The sequence below is a fragment of the Protopterus annectens genome, chromosome 1.part2, assembly GCF_019279795.1.
Source record: "Protopterus annectens isolate FY-2018-M chromosome 1.part2, PAN1.0, whole genome shotgun sequence".
NCBI classification, from domain to species: Eukaryota; Metazoa; Chordata; order Ceratodontiformes; family Protopteridae; genus Protopterus; species Protopterus annectens.
Genome location: NC_056727.1, coordinates 505,374,837 through 505,398,749, shown reverse-complemented (window position 1 = coordinate 505,398,749; position 23,913 = coordinate 505,374,837). Strand labels below are relative to the sequence as shown.

Genomic DNA, 23,913 nt, shown 5'->3' with positions numbered 1-23,913 from the left:
CCAGAGGGCTATTCGAGAACTACAGCATCCATCAGGGACTCCCCCAGGGGGGGAATCAGAGTGAAGTGCCTGCTGCATTTGTTGTTTTGAGTAGATGGAAAGAGATCGCAGGTTCGATAGCCCCAGTGGCTGAAAATCAAATTCGTTGCTGACTGACTGAGGGACTACTTTTGACAAATCAGGATGGACCTGCTGAGTTTGTCTGCAAGAATGCTGGACTTCCCCGATATGTGAGTTGCAATCAGAAATCAGTTTGAAGATATCACCCATTCCCAGACTCTCATGGCCTCTCTGCACAAAGGATATGATCAGGTTCCTCCTTGTTTGTTGAGATACCAGATTACTGACATGTTGGTTGTGTGAATTGCAATACTTCCTAAAGGAAGAACGTCCTAAAAGGCTTGCAACGTTAGGAGGACCACTCTCATCTCTAGAAAATTGATATGCAGTCTGGTCTATACCTTTCCCTTGAAATGCCCCCCCCCCCACCCTAGTTGGGAAGCATCCGTGGTTACTATGGCTGTGGGGCAGGAAAGTAGAAATGGCCTGCTGAGGAGCAGGTCATCAAAAAGAATCCAGCGTAGAAAGTGCGTCTTGCAAATGGTTGTCAATCTGAAAGAAAAGATAGAGGCTAGTAAAGAACATACCACTGAACAGCCAGGGTCTAAAGAAGAACTCGCATAAAAAATTATGTTAACGGGACAAGACTGATGGCAGACATCATAGATCCAACTGTCTGAAGTATTAACTGCGCCGGTGGAGATGGGAGGTCTAGAATTGTCTGCACTTGTTCTCTCAGTGTCTGAATGCGATGGAGAGACAAAGGCACTACTTGATTTGTTATGTCTAGGAGAATCCCAATGAATTCCAACTTTTGAACTGGGGATGGAAGTGTTTTTTTCCAGATTTATAGTGATGCTTAGGGAAATGGAAATCTAAAACAAATAATCCCTGCCCTGACTAAGTTGATGCCTGGTTAAGGCAGTTAGAAGCCAGCTGTCCTCAGAATCCCTGCAGTCTGAGATGAGCTGCAACTACTGCTATACACTTGGTAAACACCCTGGGGGCTGTGGTGAGTCCAAAGGACAGAAGTCTGAATTGGAGGTGACTGGTTCCCAGCCGAAAGTGCAGATGACTTCTGGAGCACCTGTCCTTCTCAATGTGGTAGTACTCATCCTTCAAGTCTATCAAGCACAGCCAATTGTTCTTCCGCAGCAGCAGTACTATGGACTGAACCGTGACCATCCGGAACTTAAACTTCTTCACATATTGGTATAGGTTGCCTTGATCCAGGATTGGTCTCAGGTCCCTGGTTTTCTCTGGCACTAAAAAGAAGTGGGAGTAAGTTCTGAATCTTCTTTGTCCGGTTGGAACCTCTTGGGTGACTCTTTTTTTTGCAGCAGTTTTTAGATTTCTCATACTGCAAACTCCCTTTGACTGGGTGGAAGGTCAGGGAGTTTCCAACATTTTTCTGGAGGTGGACGGAAAAAGAGAATATAGTAGCCTCTGGAAATTATGCTTATCCCCCAAGTATTTGCAGTTATCTTAGTCGAGGGATTTGGATGTAACAAAAAATGACCCCCATCTGCCACCAGAGTAGAGCAGTCGGGCAGCACTTCAGGAGCACTGGCAGCGCTTGTCAGAGAAGGGTTCTCCGAAGCCCTGACTTTGTGGACACCCTCTGCCTCTGGGGAGGTGCCTCCTGTTGAAACCTCCTCTGCCCCTGAAGGAAGAATAACCACTTTGATCCGGAAAAGACCCTTGAGATTTTTCTGAACCAGGTTTTCTTACCTCCTTGCTGGTTTCATGAAAAAGTCCATTGAGGGGTAGAAAACTTGATCCCAATAGCAGATTGGGTCTTTCCTTCCTTCTCACTGCTGGTTAAAGTATCTTTGACTGATGGCCTGAACAAGGAAAAAAAAGTTTTTTAACCAGATCTCTCTGTAATCTAGTGAAATGTGCCAAATAATTTAACACTCTCACTGAGAAGGTAGCTGAGATATAAATGCGCTAACCAAATCTGTCCATCACTCTGGACTCCTTGTTCAGCAGATGGACAGCTGAGCTCTGTTCAGCTAGCTCTTTTTTGGTAGCTGCTGCCACAACCAAAGCATCTTTAGGGATGCCCTTGGTCCAATGCAGATGGTCCTTAGGGGGAGAGAGAAATTTATCTGGATGTTTTGGTATTGGTTTGATGGTGTCCCACTCCTTCCAGGCCCAGCGGGAGACTAAATCTATGAGGTCATATGCTGGAGGGTCACCCAAGCCATAGAAGGGCCCATCCCAAAAGCCTCCAAAAACACAGACCCTTCAGAAGATGGATTTTGGGCTGACCAGCCACCTCTTTGTCTAAGGCTCTCTAAGATGTGTCCAAAGGAGAAATCTTCTGGTGGTGACCTTGGAAATCCCTCTGCCTTGTCAAAGTCTGTATCTTCAGTGAGAGACTCCATACGGGAGTTTATGCTCCTCCTTTTCGCATCTTCTTGTGAGGGACCTCCTCCACAGGATGATCAGAGGAGGTGTCAGGAGAAGAGAGGCTCCCTCTGGGGGGCATGTCTTGGAGACTTCTTGAGGCAGGCTGACATTGGACAAGTATACCAAGCTCAGCAGTCAGATCCAGTGAGGGATGATGGGGAGGATCACAGATCTGGGAGGTCAGATCTCTGTGATAAGAGTGGACCCTTTCCACCACCTGGAAGGCCGATGGACCCGGGAATACCCTCTCCAACCTCCTCAGAGCCTAAGCAGTCAAGAAGGAAGGAAGGAAGAGGGACAACCACGGATCTGAAGTCTCCAGGAAGAATTGGACCCGAGCTGTCAACAGCTGAAGCTCCGAGAGAAAGGGACAGCTACGACAAAGATGGAGCTGAACCCTTAATCCCAGACTAGATAGTGACATCATGGATCCAAGACTAACTCTGATCAGAAGATCTCAGAGCAGAGGCAGTCAGAGTAACAGTTGGAGTTGATGAAGACAGCTTCCTTGGATCCAAGGCCAACTTTCTCCAAAATGAGAGGTTGACTCAGAGAAGGATATCTGGCTTGGGACACCAGAACACTCACAGATCTGAGACTGGATGGAGTAGGTAAAGCCCCCATCTGAATCTGGGCTCTGAGAAACCACCACATCATTCTATCCATAGCTACTTCAGAGGCTCCTGGAGTATCTGGAGGATCCACTGACTCTGATCTTGAATGTCTAGTGGGAGTTTGCAAAATCTGTGTTGGCAAGGTCAGAGATACTGACCTAATGGACATATCAGCAGTTTGGCTCCAGACTCTCTGACCCAAGGAACTAGGATCTGAGGAGAAAGCTGAAGATTTGGAGATGTAAAGGTTAAGGTACTTTCTGTCTACTCTGATGAAAAGTTGTTTTGGGTCCAAAGGAATGGTATAGGTCTCAGATCCGACAACTTCGGATCCAAGGATTTTGAGAATTTAGAAGGTGGCGCCAAAACAGCCCTCAAAGTCTTGTGAGGATGCCCATGTGTTCTGAAGAGCCAGGTGCAATTTTCAAGGGGGTCTGAGCCCCTGACAAAGAGGAGAATGAAGATGGCAAAGGTCCTTACAGAATTAATTTGTTTCTGCGATCAGCTATGGCCCTGGGATTAAACCCTTCACAGATGTCACAGGCCAACCATAGGTGCTCAGCACCCAAGCAGTATATACATCTACTGTGCATGTCGGAATGTGGGATTTTATGTCCACATTCTGAACAGCGCTTAAATACTGAAGGATTTTCTGATATAATAGCAAAAAGCAAAGACAAAAATAAATGATAACCACAATACCAAAAGAAAAGAACAACCTCTATTTTTACTTTTACTATTTTTTTTAACTAACAGGGAAGTTGTCCAAAATGGACAAGCAGAGAAACAGCAAAAAGGGAGAAAACACTAAGGTGCCAAAAAGAAAAACCCTAATGCCAGTAAAAAACTAGTGGGAGGAGAGGTGGACAGGTATAACAGGACACGGAATTCTGAAATATGACACTTATCTGAATCAGAAAGTAGACTTTAGCTACTCAGAAACTTGAGACTGGCGAACCACATCTGTCAGCGATGGTGGCAAACGAGATCTGAGGACACTGGGTAGAGTGTAGAGCATTGTGGGTAGTGGGAAGAGTTTAAGACTGGAGCCTAAGTCTGTGAAAAATGCATCTGAGTCAGATCTGTGGATCAGATCCGTAACTCAATAGTGAGGAAGAATAAAAAGGACAGCAACAGAGCATATATTTACATAAAAGAAAACTAATCATATTAGCCTGTTCCCAGTTACAAACATTAATCATCACATATTTTTGTATAACCATCATCAATTCAGCATTACCAGTATTACATAGATTGCTCAATTCCTGCCTTCCCTTAAATATCACTCATTCTCCAAAGCATTATTATGCATGTACTGCTACCACAATTTCCATTTTTTCTATGCAATTTATTATGTTTCTGTCACAATATTTACTACTTCAAACAAAGTTTACACTTTGATTTCCATTTTCTAGTAAATGATTTGTTGGCAGCCACCAGAATTAAACTTAAAAAGGCCTTACTATACTTTCGCAATTCAAATCCTGCATCTCAGTTCCAAAAAAAATTCCTTACTTATACCCATTTCTTTACTCACTACTTTGGCCAGAGTATTCTGTAGGGAATTTTTAAAGTCTGCAACTTATTAAACTCCCAAAACATATGTTGCCAGTTACTTCTTTCTCCCCCCCCACACCCCCAACATTTACGACCTACATGAGGGAAAAATTCTTTGGAGTCTCCTTGGGATATAAACATACCTATGCAAACACTTCCAAGCAAAAATCCTAAATCAGTAGACTTTCTTGCATACTTGGAAGGCATACATATGTCCTCCTACTGTTTCCTTGTGAATTGCTAATCCAATCTCTCTTCCCAATCTTTTCTATCCTCCTCTAATTGATTCCTTTAGTTATCATGCAATATCTTGTATGCCCTACTAATGGTCCATTTTTTTAACAGCAGCTTCTGTTCTACCTTCAACTAACACTCTAGCAAAGCAGGTCTTTCACTTAAGATTCCCTAGCCCTTTCTCTATGCCCTATACTCTGATATCAATCTCTGATAGTGAAGGCAGTCTCTAGCCTACAATATAAATGTCTTCTTGACCTCTAACCATTCCATTACCTTTCCCTCTGTAGTTATTTGCTCCCAATACTTTGGTTACTTAGCCAGTTTGCTCCAGTAAAGTCCAGCCCCTTCTTGGCTTCTCTCTGTATCCATAATGGCAGACATCTCTATTACAAAATCTCCTTTCTCCATTCTCGTGTTGGCCTAGTTCTTAGAATACTTTCTGCTACTTTATGCACATAATATTCTGTACAGCTGTTGTTATTCTCCTTAAGGCTCTGCATCCAAAATCCCATTCTTTCTTTAGTTCTTGAACCCTCCTCTCATTTCGTCATCATCCCTTTCCACTCTGAATTATAACTTTCAGCTTGTTATGTATATGAGCTTTAACTGTGCAGCTGTAAAATATCCCTTCAAATCAGGTAATGCTAAGCCACATTGTTCTGTTGGAAGGATCAACATATCCCCCTTGACCTTTGCCCTCCTCTCATTTCAACTAAATTCCTTCAACTCTTTGTTAATTATTGTCCACAACTTCTCCACGTATTGATAAAAATATGCCTGATCTGTATATAAAACCAAAGGGACTAAAACTATTTTCACTGTTTGTATCTTGTCATTCATACACATATAACAAGAGCTTTCATTTTCACAGTTTTTGTATTATCTTTTGTTTAGCTTTTTCCCACATACCCATAGCTGCCACAGCAGAATCCTTTTTAATCCACGCTCCTAAATACTTTTATCATGTCCCCATAAATATTGGTATTGCTGAACCAGTTCATGTGTGGCTACACAGAGTACAGCTATTGCCTTTGTTTAATCTTCATTAATTTTACATCCCAACAAACTTGAAACTGTCTCAAAATGTTCCAAAAAAACTGAGATGTACTTTTCTGGTTTTATCAGGTACAAAATAATATTGTCTGCAAACAAAGCCAACTTTTCTTGATTAACATACCACTCCTCTCCATAAATTTCTAAGTCCTTTATTTTATTTGCCAATGGCTCCAAATACAAAGCAAATAACAAAGGAAAAAGAGGACATTCCACCTGGATTGTCAATTCAGACACAACTTATCAGAGAGGAACCCACCCATTTTACTTTTTGCCAACGATCCCTCATATATCCTCCTAAATTAACCTTATTGTTATATAATGGAATGAAGGGTGGCCACTGTGGTGCAGTGGTTAATGTTGTCGCCTCACAGCAAGAGGTTCTCCGGTTCGATCCTCGGTTGGGGTGCCTTCTGTGCGGAGTCTGCATGTCCTCCCTGTGGCCGCATGGGTTTCCTCTGGGTGCTCCGGTTTCCTCCCACATCCCAAAGGCATGCTGTACGTAGATTGGACACTCTAAATTGGCCCTAGGTATGAGTGTGTGTGTGTGTGTGTGTGTGTGTGTGTGTGTGTGTGTGTGTGTGTGTGTGTGTGTGTGTGTGTGTGTGTGTGTGTGCCTTCCATTAAAGGTTGGGTGCCGGGCTGGCAACTCGACACAGTAAAATTCTACTGCCAATCATAAGCGGACAGGTGATCAACTGTGGCGACCCTTAACCGGGAAAAGCCGAAAGAAGAAAACTATATAAGGGAATGAAGATGCTTCCATTGCCCTCCTCATAAAATTCAAAATAATCTGTAAAATGCTTTCTCTCCCTCAAGACCCACCAACAGCAGCACTGTCTTACATTCTGCTTCCCACTGGAATATCATCATTCTATTAATGTTGTCAAATGTTTGCCTCTACTCCACTAAACCACAATGGTCCATATCTATCAATTTTGGCATCACATGTGCCATTCTTTTACCCATTACAGACATAAACAGTTTATAATCATGGTTTAAAATTGAAATAGGTCCATATGAAGCTGGATCAGATGGGTCTTTACTGTCTTTAGGATTATAGCCACCACAGCCTTTTCTTTTCCAGGATGTTGCTGCCTCCACTCCTTTTAAAATACTGTTAAATAAAACCTCCCAGATCCTTATCACTTTCTTACCACCTAGCTTCCAAACTTCTACTGAAATACCAACTATTCCTGGAGACATTCATAAAGATTGGTTATATGTCACCATTTTTATCTCATCTCCTCTTATCTTAATTGTAAGTTGTTGAGCCTCATCCAGCTCTAACCTTGGCATATTTAATGTCTTCCATAAATATTTCCATTTGTACTTTTTCTTGATTTCCTCACTTCTCTGCTTTATATAAATTTTCTTAAAATTTCAAAAATATTTCTAATACCTCTGCAGGAGCTTTGACTACTTTTCTTGTTACAGGTTCCCTACCACCTGGCAACAACCCTTTTTACCTTCTGTTGCTTGAGTCATTGTGCTAAAACTATTTGTGCTCTGGAGATGTCATCAAAAAACAGCTGCTTAACAGCAATCATTGTAAACTCATGCATATTATCCAGATAATGCCTTATTTTCTCTCTAGAACTCTGCAGTTGCTCCTCTTCTTGTTCTGTGAGATTCCTCTTATTCTGCAATACTTTAACCTTTGTCAACCTCTCCAAATAATTCCTGTTACTTCTTAACCATGTCTTTTTTTCTTTATTTCTACCCTGTTTTTAAATTCCATTTTCATTTTATACCACTCATTAGTTATAGCTACTGGAGTATTTCTATCTTCCCTAATAATTTCCACTACCCATTCCTTAAATTCCTCTCTTTCTGAAAGGTAGGTGGAGAAGTGACACTGTCTTATTTTTACTTAATTATCCTGCAATTTTATCTTAGTTGTTACTGGCACATGATCTGAAATAGTTATTGGATGCGCGTCACAGTTTTCAATTAAATGCACATGTTCCGGTGAAATAGAATTTCTGTCTAGTCAGGCCCAGTTATTGTACATTGGGAAATAATATATAAATTCTCTCAGAGTTCCTACTACTGAATTCATGTCTTCCATATCAAACATTTTCATAATTTTTTACAAATCTATCCTCTTTTAATATATTTTCCATTCTAGGTCCCCCAAATAAATCATCAATGCTGCAAATGAAGTTCTAATTCTCACCAATAAGTACCATTCCCTGATGAAAGCTGAGCATTTCTCTCAAATTTTTCTTAAGCTCCATGATAGCAGATTTAGGTGGAATATAAATACATAAGAGTATAATCCTCCTCCTTTGCCAGTAACCCATTACTACCATAAATCTACCATTATTATCTTTTTTCTTTTTTAATATAATTCAATACGCTTATCTTTTTGTCTGTACCTGTGAGGCCATTCACATTCTAAAATAATATGGATAATGCCACTATTATGATAAGGAGTTACTATTCCCACTTATTACATGTGACAGTTTTTTTAAATGTCTACCATAAAAATGATGATATATAACCACTCTGCAGGAATGTCTCTGGGAATAGATAGTATTTCAGTGGAAGTCTGAAAGCTAAGAGGGAAGAAAGTGATAAAGATATGTTTGTCAGAATAATCTTTTAAACAGTTGTTTCCTGTCAACTCCATTTGAACATATGCCACATTTTACAAGACTTTTTGTTTTAATGAGAGCCCTCAAACAAAAAACAAACACCCGCCCAGAACCTATTAACAAATGAACAAAAGTATGAACATCTTCATATAATGAAGTTTAACCCTCCGGATAGGAACAACTAACCCAAATCGACAGCTGCACCTACGGGCATTACCTAACCTAAAATTAAGGTTATCCATGCTAAATCGCATGCTGCAGTCTGTGTTCCCACTTACACTGATTGCTGTCTGTTTTTCCCTAATCTGTAGTTCACTCACAGATGTGAAAAACTGCTTGCATGTTTTCATAGACATTTACTTTTAGCCCTAAACAAAGTGCACTTGGTATCTTTAAATAAAACTAAATTGTACAATGTTCTATTAAATGCATTAAAGTATCAAGGCTGCTATCTCTTACTTCTAATGATTTAAAACTTTATTTTTCATTGCACTAACCACTGCACCTTTAAAGTTTGCATTTCCCTAAGCAAAGAATGCTCATAACTCTCTGGATTAATTGCTTGCATTTGCAGACTGTTTGTTCCCATGTAAAAGTAGTTAATCAGAGTAGAAGTTTCAACCACCTTCAACTGGAGATTTCCTTACTCCCACTGAATGTTTGCTAAAGGAATAAAGCTAATACCTTTGAAGACATAAAAAAAACATTTTTCATGGCTTTTATCATTTTGTCTTATTTTTCAAGCCTACTTGCTTACAAAACACTTACCTATAACTTAATCCTAGATCATTAGTCTAGAACTTCACTCTTGTGAAAAACAAGACAAAATATCTGAATTCTACATATAATATAATCAGTGCAATTTTACACCCCACCCCTATTCCGGCAATCCAACATCACATCAAAATAAACTTGCTTTTGTCCAGCCTTTCTTCTCATTATACTGTAAAACCTATATTATTACAACTTAAAAAAATACTTGTTTATTTTAATATCTTTAACACAAACAGCAGTCACTGAAAAGGCTCTCCCCACATTTAAAATGTAACTGATTACACACTACACAAAACTGCTTTACTGTATATAACATGCAATTTATATCCTGATTTTTTTATAAATACTAATAAGGACAAAAATTAAGTTTAAAAAAGTCCAGAGAAGTTCAGTCCTTTTCAACCACCTTTTCTTCAAAAGCCATATTTCATAAATGTGACTGACGCTATATAGTCTCCCATTTATTCACTAATTTCGGTGTTGCTGGTCTTCTTTGTATTCATCTCCATCTCCCAACACCAGGTTCTGGCTGAAGTCCAAGATATTCCTGATTCTTCTACCAACTCCTGTGCTTTTTGATGTCTCTCAAGCATTTTCCTTTGCAACATTAGAAAAGGTTTCATTGGCAAAGTCTTTCTATGAACTTTGCCACCAAAAGAATGAGCAGCAGAGCCTCCTTCTGCTTGGTAGCTCACTTTTTGTTGGATAAACTTTTTTATTTCCTCCTTAACCTGTTCTGCATCAAAACATTTATTTAATCAGGGAGACAGAGTGAGTACTGCAGATGCACCAGCAGTTACAGTAATGAGACAGTGAACATTTAACCTTGGCAGAAGCCAGAAGGTATGGAGTAAATGTTAAAGAGGGAACAATACATTTGATATCTCCATTGGGGCATTTCTTATTCATTTTCTTCTTTAGTTTTCACATCAGGAATGTACTAATCAATTCTAGAAATGCTCACAACTTACTGCAGAAACACTATGATAGACTGTATAGCCACTTTATCCTAGTCAGGTTCATGGGGGAGCAGAAACCTATTCAAACAAGCAACTGAAGACAGAGAAACAGTCCTGGACAGTATTCTAGTCCATTGCAGAATATACATTCACATACACTCATGCACAAACTGCACGCACGCACACACACACACACACACACACACACACACACACACACACACACACACACACACACAATAGGCATATGTATACAATTATTTAACATGAATGTCATTACCTCATTCCCTCCAGTACAGATCTTTGAATGCAAACCTTTAACTTCTATTGGGTGTGGCTTAAGCCTTTAAAAATAAAGTTATCACCTTACAGTTCTAAGAAATGCTCATTGACAGAGGTCAAATATCAATACAGTTGTCTTTGTCATCATGTATGCTTCAAGATACAATATTCTGACACCTTGTATATAGCAAGGTTGGTTTTGGAATAATTATGTATATACATTTTGTCTTGCAAAGCAATCATACCAGTAAAAAGAGGTTATCTTGACAAATCTGTGGCAGAAGGGCAAAGTATTAAAAGATGGAGACAGTAGTGTATTTGTGGAAAGTGATTATTCACTGCACAACAGGCAGAAGTGAAGCAGATTTATCCCAGCAATCAGGGAATATCAATAGGCAGGTGTGAGATTCTAGCTGTCTTCAAAATATTTTTCCTGGAAGATCAAAGTTAGTTTTGGATGCAGAACAAGCTAAGGAGAAAATACAAAAGTTTATCCAAGAAAAAGTGAGCCATCAAACAGAAGTCCACTCTGCTTTTTACTCTTCTGTTAATACAACTCATAAAGAGATCTTGCCATTGAAACATTTTCGAATTTTCCAAAGTAAAATGCTTGAAAGACATAAAAAAATTGCAGGAGTTGACTAGAAGAATCAGGAGTACATTTGATTTGAACTAGAGTCTGTGGTTGGGAGATAAAAATGAACAGGAAGATGACCAGCAACACTAAAATTAGTGAATAAATATGAGATTATAAAGCATCAATCACATTTATGAAATATAGCTTTACAAGAAAAACTGTCTGAGAAAGACTGGACCTTTGTTGAATTTGTTAAACTTGTAGGGGGCAATGAAAAGCATATACCCCACTTCATGTAACTATGTTTGGAAGAACACTAAAAGGGGAAACATAACAGTAAGTAAACAATTTCTGTTCTTAGGAGTATGTATGAAACATTTCATGATATAAACTGCATGTTATATTATAAAGCGTTTTCAGAGATTGTTGTATGTGACAAAGAGGGTTCCTATTATAACCTTGAACTTGTAAAAGTACAAATGTCACGTGGTCGACACCATGTGATCGAACTTTTACAAGTTCAAAGGTTAAAACAAATGGCTCCATATGGCACAAAATGGGAAGATTTCCCTTTTCTGCACTGAAGTGCGACAGAGTTGGTATATTTAAGTAGCAGGGGTGTGGCCGGTATTGCCCCCTATGTGGGGGGGGTGCAGGAGTCCTTGCCCCCTGCTAAGAGCATTTAGATAAGTGCTACTTTTTTATTCTTTATAATTATATATTCGATGTTTCAAACTTCACTCATATGGTGTCGATCATATGAGGTTCAAAGTTTTGAAACTTCAGGTATATAATATAGACCCAATAAAGATACTAAAGTAAACAAGCACTTTTTTCTTTTTTAGTTTTAAGTAATGCAGGCATTACAGTGTACACAATGCAGGCATTACAGTGTAAAAAAAGATGAAAGGCAGGACAAAATCATGATTAAGTTAATATGCTGTAATCTTAGGCTGTTATGTAAGGGATGGAGTATAAAAGTGAACTGATTATAATATATCTAGCATTGAGATGTTTTCTCTTAGTTTTGCATAGGTGAATATGTGGATTAATGCCCTTGGCTTAATCTAATAACATTTTTTGTGTAAGCAGCAAGCTTTAAAATAAAAGAACACTGTGAATGCAATGAAAAGTCTTCATGTGGAAGCTTGGAAGTTAGGAAGGAAAAAAATGATAAAGATCTGGAACATTTTTTTCTAACAATGTTTTAAAAGGAGAGAAAGCACCAGCATCTTGGAAAAAAGCTATGGTGGCTGTATTAAACCAAGTCCAGGTGGATGAGGTGCCCCCCAAAAAAAAAACAATAAACAGGAAAAAAGCACCAGCATCACCTTAAAACATTTAATGTGTTCCACAGCAAGCAAAGCACAAAACAGCACACAATGATAATGCTGAAACCAGTACCAGTTCATTTTCGTCTTTAGGGCGACTATGGATTGCTGGTGCTTTTTTCCTGTTTAATGCTGGCTGTATTACCCAAGGATAGTAAAGACCCACCAGACCCAGGTTCATACAGACCTATTTGAATTATTTTAAACCACGATTATAGCGTGTTTATGTTTATACAAGCTAAAAAGCTAAAAGAGTGGCAAAGGTGTTGCTAAAATTGATATATTTGGATCAATGTAGGTTTCTGGAGGTGAAGAAACATTTGACAATATTAACAGAACAATGATGACCCCAAAGGAAGCAGAATGTAAGAAAATACCTTTATTATTTGTGGTTCTTGATGAAGAGAAAACATTTGACAGAGTAAGCTGAGATTTTATGAGTAGGGCTCCTCTCTGATAAGTTGCATTAGAACAGAGGCACCAGACAGGAGAGTCCTCTTTCCCATCTGTTATTTGATTTGTATTTAAAGCCCCTACAAAGAAAATAAGGGACCCAGAAATGCAAGGATATAATTGGTGTGGTAATCAAGAAAAATTAGCTTTATTGACAGATGATAAACCCAGAAAAGGACATCTGTGTGTTGTGGAACATCCTATGCAGTTTCAATTTTTTTTTTGTTTTTTCAGGATATGCAATTAATGAAGATAAAATAATGCCTATAGGCATAAATTATGTAACCACATATGAATTAGTTCAGCAATACCCATATTTATGGGGATATGATAAGATGAAGTATTTAGCAGTATGGATTAAAAAGGCTTCTGTTATGGCATTTAAGGATATGTGGGAAGAGAGTAAACAAAAAATAATACAAAAAAATGAGAAACTGGAAGCTCTTTTTTGTGGATATAGATAGTAAGACACAAGCAGTGAAAACTGTTTTAGACCCTTTGATTTGATATATGGCTCAGGCATATTTTTATCAACCAGAGGAGAAGTTGTGGTCTACAATAAATAGAGAGTTGAAAGAATGTATCAGGGTGGGGAGAATGAAGTGAGTTCTGATGATTCTTCCAACAAAACATGATGGCTTACAATTACTTGATTTGAAGGGATAGTTTACAGCTACAGAGTTAAGGCTTATACACATAACATAACACAAGCAGAAGATAGTAATTCAAAATGACGAGAGATGATGATGAATTAGGAGGGAAGTTCAAAAAATAAAGAGAGAGTGGGGTTTTGAATGCAGATCCTTAAGGAGAATAGTAACAGCCATAAAGAATATTATATTCATAAAGTAGCAGAAACACAAAAATGGAGAAAGGAGATTTTGCCAGTAGGGATAACTGCAAGTAGTGGTACAGAAAATATGCAGGAGAGGGCTGTAATTTACTGGAAAAAACAGCAAAGGAACCAACTTATTAGAAACAAAAACTCAAAAGGGACAGGTAATAGAGTGGGATGAGGCCAAGATGATTTTTGAACTGCAGGCTTGAGCATCCCTCCAGATTTTCACAGAATGTGCAGATTTTTATTCATGTTTTGGCCTGCTGCTCTAAAATTTCTGTTTTTCTGGCAAATCACTGAGGATTAAAGTCACTGTGTAGTGGCATTCAACTGAATTTCAGATTTTGTATTAGTCAAAAAAATCCTATTACTCTAGCAACTTTCTAAGCTTATCACATCAATATTTAAAATTTTCTTCTACTTTTGGGGCCTTGTCCCCTCATTAGTTTAGGCTTTCTCCAGATTTCTTATACACTAAGTGGTTGACAGATGTGGGCCAGAGACAGCCTTCCTTACTAGGAATGGATACCAGACTATATGTAAAGAGAAAGGGTTAGGGGCAACTTAAGTGAAAGACTTGCTCTGATTGAATTTTTAGTTGAATCTAGAGCAAAAGCTGTTGTAAAAAGAGGGATTATTGGTAGGGCATATAACTATAAGAAACAATCAGATGAGATTAAAAAGATTGCAACGAGAGAATGGTAAAGCAATTTACAATAGAAAAAGTGGGAGGACATATATATGATTCCTAAGTATGCAACTGAGTCTAGAAAGTTTAGGATCTTTGCTTGGATGTGTTTCACACCCCCAAAAGACTTCAAGATTTGCTATCTACCTGAGGAAAAAAAACTTTGGAGATTTAATGGGGAAAGAAAAGTTAACTGGGAACATATGTTTTGAGACTTACAAGCTGGCAGATTTTAAAAATTCCATTTGAGGCATTCTTCAACTACAGACTCAAAACAGGTTAAGTGCCAGGTAAATGGAGGGTGACAACAATCATCCATTTTCATAAATGTGAACCATCAACTGACCCTGGGAACTACAGACTCAGTCTGACAAGTATAACATACAAAGCAATGGAATGAATTATCATGGAAATGATCAACAAGGACATTGGCAACCTACAGACACTGGACCCATCCCAGTTTGGCTTTGTTAAGGGAAGGTCTTGACTAGTTAACTTGGTAGACTTCTTTGAGAGAATCAGCATGACTGTGGATAAGGGGAAAATAGTGCATACCACCTACCTTGATCTAGCCAAGGTGTTCAATACAATACCCCACTTAAGCATTGTTGACAAACTCTCAAAAGTAGGCATACATCCCTAAATAACTCACTGGATTGCCAGCTGTTTCACAAATAAGACCCAAGAAATCAGGAATGGTGAGACCACTTCCACCAGTGGTGTACCCAGGGCTCTGTGTTGGGCCCACTTCTGTTTGGCACCTACTTCTCAGAAGTCAAGGCTAATGTCAAAGGCCTCTAGCTCACCAAGTTTGCAAAACACTCTAAATTGGGAGTTATCATATATTCCCTTCACAACACCAACATTCTACAATAGGGTTTAACACAAACAAATGACTGGTGCAAAAGCCATGAATTAAAACTCAATGCAAAGAAATGCATTATAGTATCCTTTGGGAAAGCATCCACCCAAGCTAACTACTTAATTGATAACAAACTCTAAGAGATGACCCAACAGTTAGGGATCTCGGAACATATGTAGACAGTAATCTGGTGTAACAGCAACACATAACTAATATAGTAAGACAATCATTCTATATCGCCCAACTCATAAGCAACGGTATGGCATCCAGGTCCAAGGAAGTAATAGTAACAAACCTGATCAGACCCATCACTGAGTACAATGACCCCTTTGGTATGTACCTAACAAGGCAATTTTAACAGCTGAACTACCCTCAAAGGTTCCTCACCAGCAGAATTTAAGGTATGAATACCCTGTCCTAAACAAATCACTTTAAGGTCCTACCTGTACTCAGTCTCCTACAGGTTACTGAGAGGCGATCTAAGGCATCCATGGATCCAGCTCTGAGGGATCTCTTACACATCTGCAAGACAAACAACATCAGGAACATAATATCCAAAGATCTGAACTTTGCAACATATGTAGAACCTGCTGGAAGGACCAATATGTGTCTCAAAGGATCCCTGTGCTGTGAAATAAGCTCCTCATCTAAGTGAAGCAGAGCTCATCCCTGACCCTGTTTAAAAGAAGCCTTGATTCACTGGATGGGGAATTGCAAATTTACCCCATGCCTGGTCCCCGTGTCTCTGATGGACAAAGGTCAACAGTTAATAAATTAATCCCCAACTAACATATCGCCATAAACACGCGCAAGCACACACGCAGACACACGGCACAAGTATACACACACACAAACACACACACACACACACACACACACACACACACACACACACACACACACACACACACACACACACACAAACACAGCCCTTAGCTACCTCCTTACTAACATACCCCATCATACAGGCATCCAAGGAACTCTGGGACAAAACTGGATTGGGTTGTATGCCTAGGCTTGCAAAGACCTTGCTGGTCATTAGCCTAATACGAACGTATGAACCTATAAATCCTACAGAGTACTCTGTCAAAAACATTGGTTGAGCAAATGGCTGTAACTAAAGATATGAATTTTCTAAGTGGGACACAGGAACATAATTGCCTACACATATTAATGCCTTATTAAGTTTAATTCTGTTGGCTGTCAAAAAAGAAATTACTAGAAAATGGAAATCAAAGTCTAAACCAACTGTATTTGAAGTACCGAATATTATACAATACATAAAAGAACTGGAAGGGAGATATTTAGAAAAGGATAGGAGCAAATTACATAGAATAAATAGAAATTGTGGGAACAAAACTTGCAGAATAATGTGCAGGAGGAAGAGGAGTGAGGTTAAAGAGAAGGCAGGAATTTAACAATGTATGTAATCTTAGACTGATAATTACAAAAAAAGAAAAGATATGTGGTATATAATGTATGTAAATGGAAAATGTTAATATAGCTTATTTTATTTCATGATAATATATATTTGCCCATGTCTTATGTGATAATTTAACACAGCTGATCAAAAAAAAAAAAACCTAAACGAGGAAGATAACATAGTGTCATATATGCATGTGATAAGTATGTTGAGCGCCAGGCTAGTGGCTTATGCAAGCAGGTGAGGCTTGCATTAGACCAGGTACTGGCATCACACTGAAGTCTTCAAGGGTGAGATTTCTTTCTCACCCACAACCCAAACTCCAATCAAGAATCAAATAAGCATTTGACATCTTACAACTGGGTAACAGACTCTGAAGTGGGCACACTCAGCTGCACCCTTAGCTGGGACTGACCAACTCTGCTGGGCCTTGGCTGTGGGGGATGAAGCCCCATTAGAAGACATCTCAGCACTGACTATCACTATCCATGACCTGTGGACTCAAGAGGCCACTCCTTGAAATAAACCTGGACAACACTAGGCTTGAGCTGACTGATGAAATGGGTGGCACTGGTACCATGGAATGCACCCCTGGGACTAGAAGACAGAGGAGCACCATTCATGGGTCCCTGAACCTCTGTCAACATGATAGAGCAGAATTAGCTCAAATCTCTGTTAATCAGAGATGACTGCTGCACCAAAGAGGACCAGAAAGCTGCCAAAAGCATGATATTATCTCTAGAAGGAATAGGCTTTCACCAGTCCTCCAAATAAAACCTCATTGCCCTGTGAAGACCTTCAACCTTGCATCTGGGTCATGGCAGTGCTCTTCCAACATTTCCTTGATGAGCTAGTCCCCTATGAAGAACTTTAGCCTTCCATTTGTGTCATGACAATGGTCCTCCAACATTTCCTTGAGGAGCTAGCTTTTGTCATCCATTGCAGAACTTACACAAGTTTCCAAAACTCAAAAACTTAAAAGAAGAGAGCATACCAATCCAGGAGCTTTCACCAACAATAGCAGGAATCAAGATCAAATTGTGTGAGTAGCAGAAAAGAACAGGTGAACACACTGGGTAAGTGTGCTTATGTGATCAAGGCATGCACTGTCACAAATGAATGTCTGACCTCAAGTGTAAAAAAAAAAAAAAAAAACATTTAGGAATTTTAATTAGTGAAAAGAATGAATTAAACCACAGGACTCGTTAAGGACAGTCCACAATGTTAACATCTAACAGAATACATCTTTACAGAAAGCACAGCAGATCAGTGAAAAGTCTTACCAAACAGAGAAGATGAAAACCATGTGACAATTCTAAAATGCAAAGAATAAGCATAACAGAATCTAAGCAAACTGAAATGTAAGAAAACACACCAGAAGTAGAGAACAAATTGAATCAAAAGTAAAGTTTAGGAACACTAAAAGAAGAGATCTTGATGATCCAAGATGTTGGTAACAGCAATATCTAATTTGATGCTTCTTTCCAAAATTCCACTATAACAGAACACTTACAAATTTGTACTGCAGTTATGTACTTGAGCTTTAAGCTTTTTTCTGTTTTTTTCCTAGCAGATAACATGAGCACTTCAGTCTCTTTACAAAGGCACTTGAATTACACACGTTTATCTGTGGCATGGCATGTTGTTACAAAGGGTACTGCAATTATAATAAATAAAATAATATACGGTTAACTAGAGAAGAATGTATTTTCCACATAAATGACAGTAACTTCATAAGGATGGCCTTAATATAACAAACACATTATCTAATGAACTTAGCAAAATAACTGTTTATTCAACAAAAACAACTGAAGAAATGAAAAAATATATCTTAAGAAAAATACTGGTAAAATTCCTACCTGTGTAACAGCTTGCTTCACCATTTTCCAGTGAGGTCTTTCAAAAGAAAATAAGAAAAAGAAAATGCATTTTAGGTTACAGCCAACATATTATTGCTGTATCTTAATTAGCACACACACATACTAGCAACATACAACCACTAACTTCTTAAGTGCCACATACGTAACACAGTCTTAATACATCATTAGTCTGCTGTTGAAGTTGCACTATGCTACAATATATATTGCAAGGCATGTGTGCATCTGATTTTCAGTTGTATTTATGTTGTATGGGCTGAAAGCCATGAAGCCTGCTTCCAATGTGCCTGATTAAAGTCATCCTATTACAGACTGACATATTTATGAGTCAGTTTTCCTTGCCAATATGGACTTGAAACATGTTTAGACATCTACAGTATCACAAAAGTTGCCCATTTAAGAATATTTCATGCCATAACATGCACCAAACTAATATTTATGGCAGACATTTTGAGAATGGACAGTAACTAACTGGACTGCACTGCTGATCACTATAAGTAAAAAGCTAAGAGCTGTCATAAAATCATCCAAAGCTAATTTTGAGAAAAAAATAGCTAAGGACTCTAAAGACAACCATAAAGCATTCTTTAGCTATGTCAGAAACCTAGGAGGAAACTCCCAGATATGCTCAGAATTAGTTCAAAATGATGTGAAGATTACTGATCCTACAGACATTGCCAACATACTGGCTGACAGGTTCAGTGCAAACTTCTCCCCACCCTCCCCGCCTAAAGAAGAGATATCTATACCAAATGATTGTAGCCCCCAAACATCTCCAACGCACAGGTGAGAACTGCTCTCCAAGGCAAAGAACACAGCATCCATGGGACCTGATGGTGTCCCCGGCTGTGTGCTCCATGAACTCAGCGAGGAATTAAACCCACAGTTAGGACAGCTGTTTAATCTTAGTCTCACCTCTGGATATTGCCCAGGAGTGGCACAGCGACTGTGGACCCACTCCACAAAGGCGGTGCCTCCACCGACCCTGGAAATTACCATCCCATTAGCTTAACAAGCCTGATCTGCAAAGCCATGGAAAGGATCATAATGGATCTCATAAATAAAGACATAGGGAATTTGCAGACTTTGGATCCAACCCAGTTTGGCTTTGTCAAAGGCAGATCATGCCTTTTAAACTTGGTTGACTTTTGAAACAGTCACCAAGGCCATTGACGAGGGAAGGCAGTCCATACAGCCTACCTAGACCTGAAGGCTTTCGATACAATACCCCACTCGGGTATCATTGAAAACTCATCAACTTAAATGTAAACCCATACATTACAAGATGGGTTGCAAACTGGCTGAGTGACAGAACCCACAGGGTCAGAGTTGCTAGCGCCATGTCAGACTCTAAGCCTGTCACAAGTGGTGTCCCACAGGGCTCAGTCCTGGGCCCACTCTTGTTTGGCATCTACTTTTCTGAAGTACAAGCAAACACAGGAGCGTTATGGCTGACAAAGTTTGCAGATGACTGCAAACTGGGCGTAGTTGAGAACACATCCGACACAGATATCCTTCAGAAGGGTCTCACAGAAACGGATAACTGGTGCCAGAGCCATGGCCTCAAGTTAAATGCCAAAAAATGCATAGTCATACCCTTCGGGAAAAATAAGGTTACCCCTAGCTACCATATAGGTGGCAATCCCCTGAACACAGAAGAAGTTATTAGGGACCTGGGAACCCAGGTTGACAGCCTTTCATTCGACACTCATATTGCTAAAGTAGTTAGGAAGACCTTCTACATTGCCCACCTTATCATGAAGGGATTCACATCTAGATCAAGGGAAGTCATAGTCTCCCTATACTCATCACTCATCAGACCAATGATCGAGTATAATGCCCCATTCGGAATGTATCTGACCCGACACTTGTAGCAGCTGGAGAGGCCACAAAAGTTCCTCACCAAAAGGATAAAGGGTCTCAAAAATCTGTCTTATGCTACACGACTGAAAGAACTCCAGTTATATTCAGTAGCGTACCACTTACTCAGAGGTGACCTATGCCTGACATACAAGGCCATGTCAAACCCAGATTTGATGAATATGCTTCATCTCAAAAAATCTAGATCCCTCAGAGCCACAAGGGCAGGTGACTTAAACCTCGACACGGTTATTAATAGGACGTGCTGGAGGGATAGATTCATCACCCAAAGACTCCCTATGCTGTGGAACAAAATCCCGGTTTATGTAAGGCAGAGCACCTCGCTGGCCTTGTTCAAGAGGAATCTTGACCAATGGATGGGAGATCGCAGATACACCCCAGGGGTTACCTCAGTGTCACTGCTCGACAGAGGCACAGCTAAATAATGGGCATAGTTTCTCCAAACTAAGGGGTGACGTAAGCCACAAAACTATGGCTAGGCTTATAAATGCCCTCGGGCAGATAGCCTAGTATAAACCTATGAACCTATGAACCTATGTGAAAGAGGCAGAAGCTGTCTGCTGGAAACTACCACATTGACCATTCCTAATAATTGACCCATTTGTTCATGATTTGGGAACTTATTTGGAGAGTGACCTAACTTTTGACCAACATGTCTTCAGCGTTGGAAGAAAGTCCTATATTCTACAGCTTATAAACAAAGGGATTTTGTCTAGAACTAGGGATGTCATTGTCTCCCTTTACTCAGTCCTCAATAGACCAGTCATTGAATATAATGCCGTCTTTGGCATGTGTCTTTTCAGACACATGCAACACCTGGAATGCCCACACAGACACCTTACTAAAAGGACACACATGTCCTACAGACTGTTAAGAGGTAACCTGTGTCAGGCATACAAGGCATCCTCCAACCCACTACCGATGGATTTACTGTACATCGGCAAGTCAAATGGCATCAGAAATACTCAGTCTAGGGATATAAACCTCTTCTGCAACATCAACAGAATGGTTTGAAGGGATAGGTATATCTCACAGAGGATAGTACCACTCTGGAACAGACTCCTCATACACACAAGACAAAGTTCATCCCTGTCTACATTCAAGCACAACTTATATCTAGGTTAAAGCTACATTGCCCATGGCCAAGAATACAGCTTCCATGGGACCCGACAATATCCCTGGATGTGTTCTACATGAACTACAAAGTGAACTGGCACCACATCTGTGTGCCCTGTTCAATCACAGCCACACCTCATGGTTTGTCCCTACCAAATGGCGGACTGCTACAGTCATCCCTCTCCATAAAGGGGGAGTGACTACAGACCTTGGGAATTATCGCCCCATTATCCTGATGAGTCTGATATTTAAGGCTATGGAGCGCATCATCATGGACCTAATTATCAAGGATATAGGGAATCTCCAAACTCTAGATCCCAAGCAATTTGGTTTTGTGAAAGGTAGATCATGCCTGCTCAACCTGGTTGACTTCTTTGAGTCAGTTACCAGAGCTGTGGATGAGGGCAAGGCAGTTCATACAGCCTACCTTGACCTGGCCAAGGCCTTTGATACCATTCCCCACTCAGGAGTTATTGATAAAGTCACCAAACTGGGCATTAGCCCTATATCACTAGGTGGGTTGCAAACTGGCTCACAGATAGAACCCACAGTGTGAAAGTAGCAGACTCCAAGTCAGACTGCCGACCAGTGATGAGAGGAGTCCCACAGGAATCGGTCCTGGGTCCTCTCCTGTTTGGCATCTACTTTCTCAGACGTCCTAAATACTCAACTAAAGGTCAACACGGGGGGGGGGCCTCTGGCTGACCAAGTTCACAGACAACTGGGAACTAACGTCAAGCAGCATGACGCCAGGGCACTTCTATGGGCTAGGCTTGCAAAGGCCCCAGAGCCATTTGCCTAGTGCACACCTATGAACCTATGAATACATGTAACCTAAAAAGTACAGTTGTGTAAGCAAATTTACTATAAATTACCCTAGATCTGTGTTGTCTTCTTCCATCCCTCTCAAACTATTGGTTATCAGATCTGGCTGGATCTGAGGCCAGCACATTAGACTCTTCAGCTTCAAAGATATGCCTCCTCTGTCATAATACATTACCCTCCCTGAATCTCCTCAGATCAAGTTTGCTCTACCATAGTCTAAAAACCAGATGGAAGAAACCCTCAGGAAAAAAGGGGGGAAAAAAAGAACTACACAAGTAGTCCCAAAAATCTAGGTTTCAGGCTGGTCTACCAGAAAGCCAGAAGTGACTCACAGAAGATGTCAGCTTAGAAGAGAGTATGATGGGATGGATGGTTGAGATAGATGGAAGAAGACAACAATGATCTAGTGTTAAGTACATAACTTTTATACCAAAGTTGTCTTTTCCTTCCACCTCAACCTGTGTGACAGAGTTCCCTGCTAGTCAAAAAAGGTGGCATCAGGAGAGAATGTTCCACAAAGTGGTACATCCAAAGGTAGTCCAGAATCTGGACTGTATACCAGTTTGGAATGACTTACAAAGGTATGAGTGCTAGACCAAGTAGCATCCAAACAAATATCATCCAAAGAGGCCTGAGCAAAAAAAGGAGGCTGAAGTAGCAGCAGCTCTACTGGAATGAGCCCTAGGTTTGCCAGGAATGGGAATGCCTTTCACTGAATAAACAAAGGAAATAGAATCTGAAAGTCTTCTGGATAGGGTCACTTTAGAAACAGGCTTGCCCAACTGAGTTTTTGAGAAGGAAACAAAAAATGTTGGTTGGATTTTCTGAAGACTTTAGTTCTGTCCAAATCAAATCTTAGCTAATGATAAGCATCCAAACAGTGGAGCAAGTATTTCCCTTTGTTACTGAAGTTAGGATACAGCACAAACAGATGGACTGGCCGATTCAAGACAGATACAGAGGCTTTATGTACAAAGGAAATATTACTACAGATAGACATCCTGTCCTTAGAAAAGATAAGATAAGGAGGTATGCAAGACAAGGCTTGAGGCTCTGAAATTAGAAGTTATGTACTTACCATAACGTTTCATCTGAGTAGGTGGATTCATTTGTCTGCAACCTGTGGGTCATGGATCCGATATCGGATCCGAACCGGTATGGTTTATCCAGCTATGGATCCGAGCTCTTAGCTCCTCCCCTCACCCATAATGCCCTGCTCTCCCTACATGACCTCAGATCGAGTTTGCCCTGTATCAAAATACCCTAGAAATGGGTAACACATTATATGCAGGAAACTGACAAGGCCAGGGGGATAGGAGGGCGGGATGGTTGCAGACAAATGAATCCACCTACTCAGATGGAACGTTATGGTAAGTACATAACTTCTAAATCTGAAGTAGGAGATTAATTTGTCTGCAACCTGTGGGACACAGTCCCCAGCTACCTGAATCTTGGGCGGCCATCATGGAAGGATATTCCGGAGCACCGCGG

General features: G+C 40.0%; 1 protein-coding gene across 1 annotated transcript in view; it reads right to left on the bottom strand.

Moving 5' to 3' along the window:
• The window catches only part of NPHP1 (nephrocystin 1), a 1,368,595-nt gene that overhangs the window by 910,995 nt on the left and 433,687 nt on the right, over window positions 1–23,913 (bottom strand). Inside the window, exon 6 of the mRNA XM_044057279.1 lies at window positions 18,583–18,619. Within this exon, the coding sequence (XP_043913214.1) occupies window positions 18,583–18,619 (37 nt within the window). The remainder of the gene's footprint in view (window positions 1–18,582; window positions 18,620–23,913) is intronic.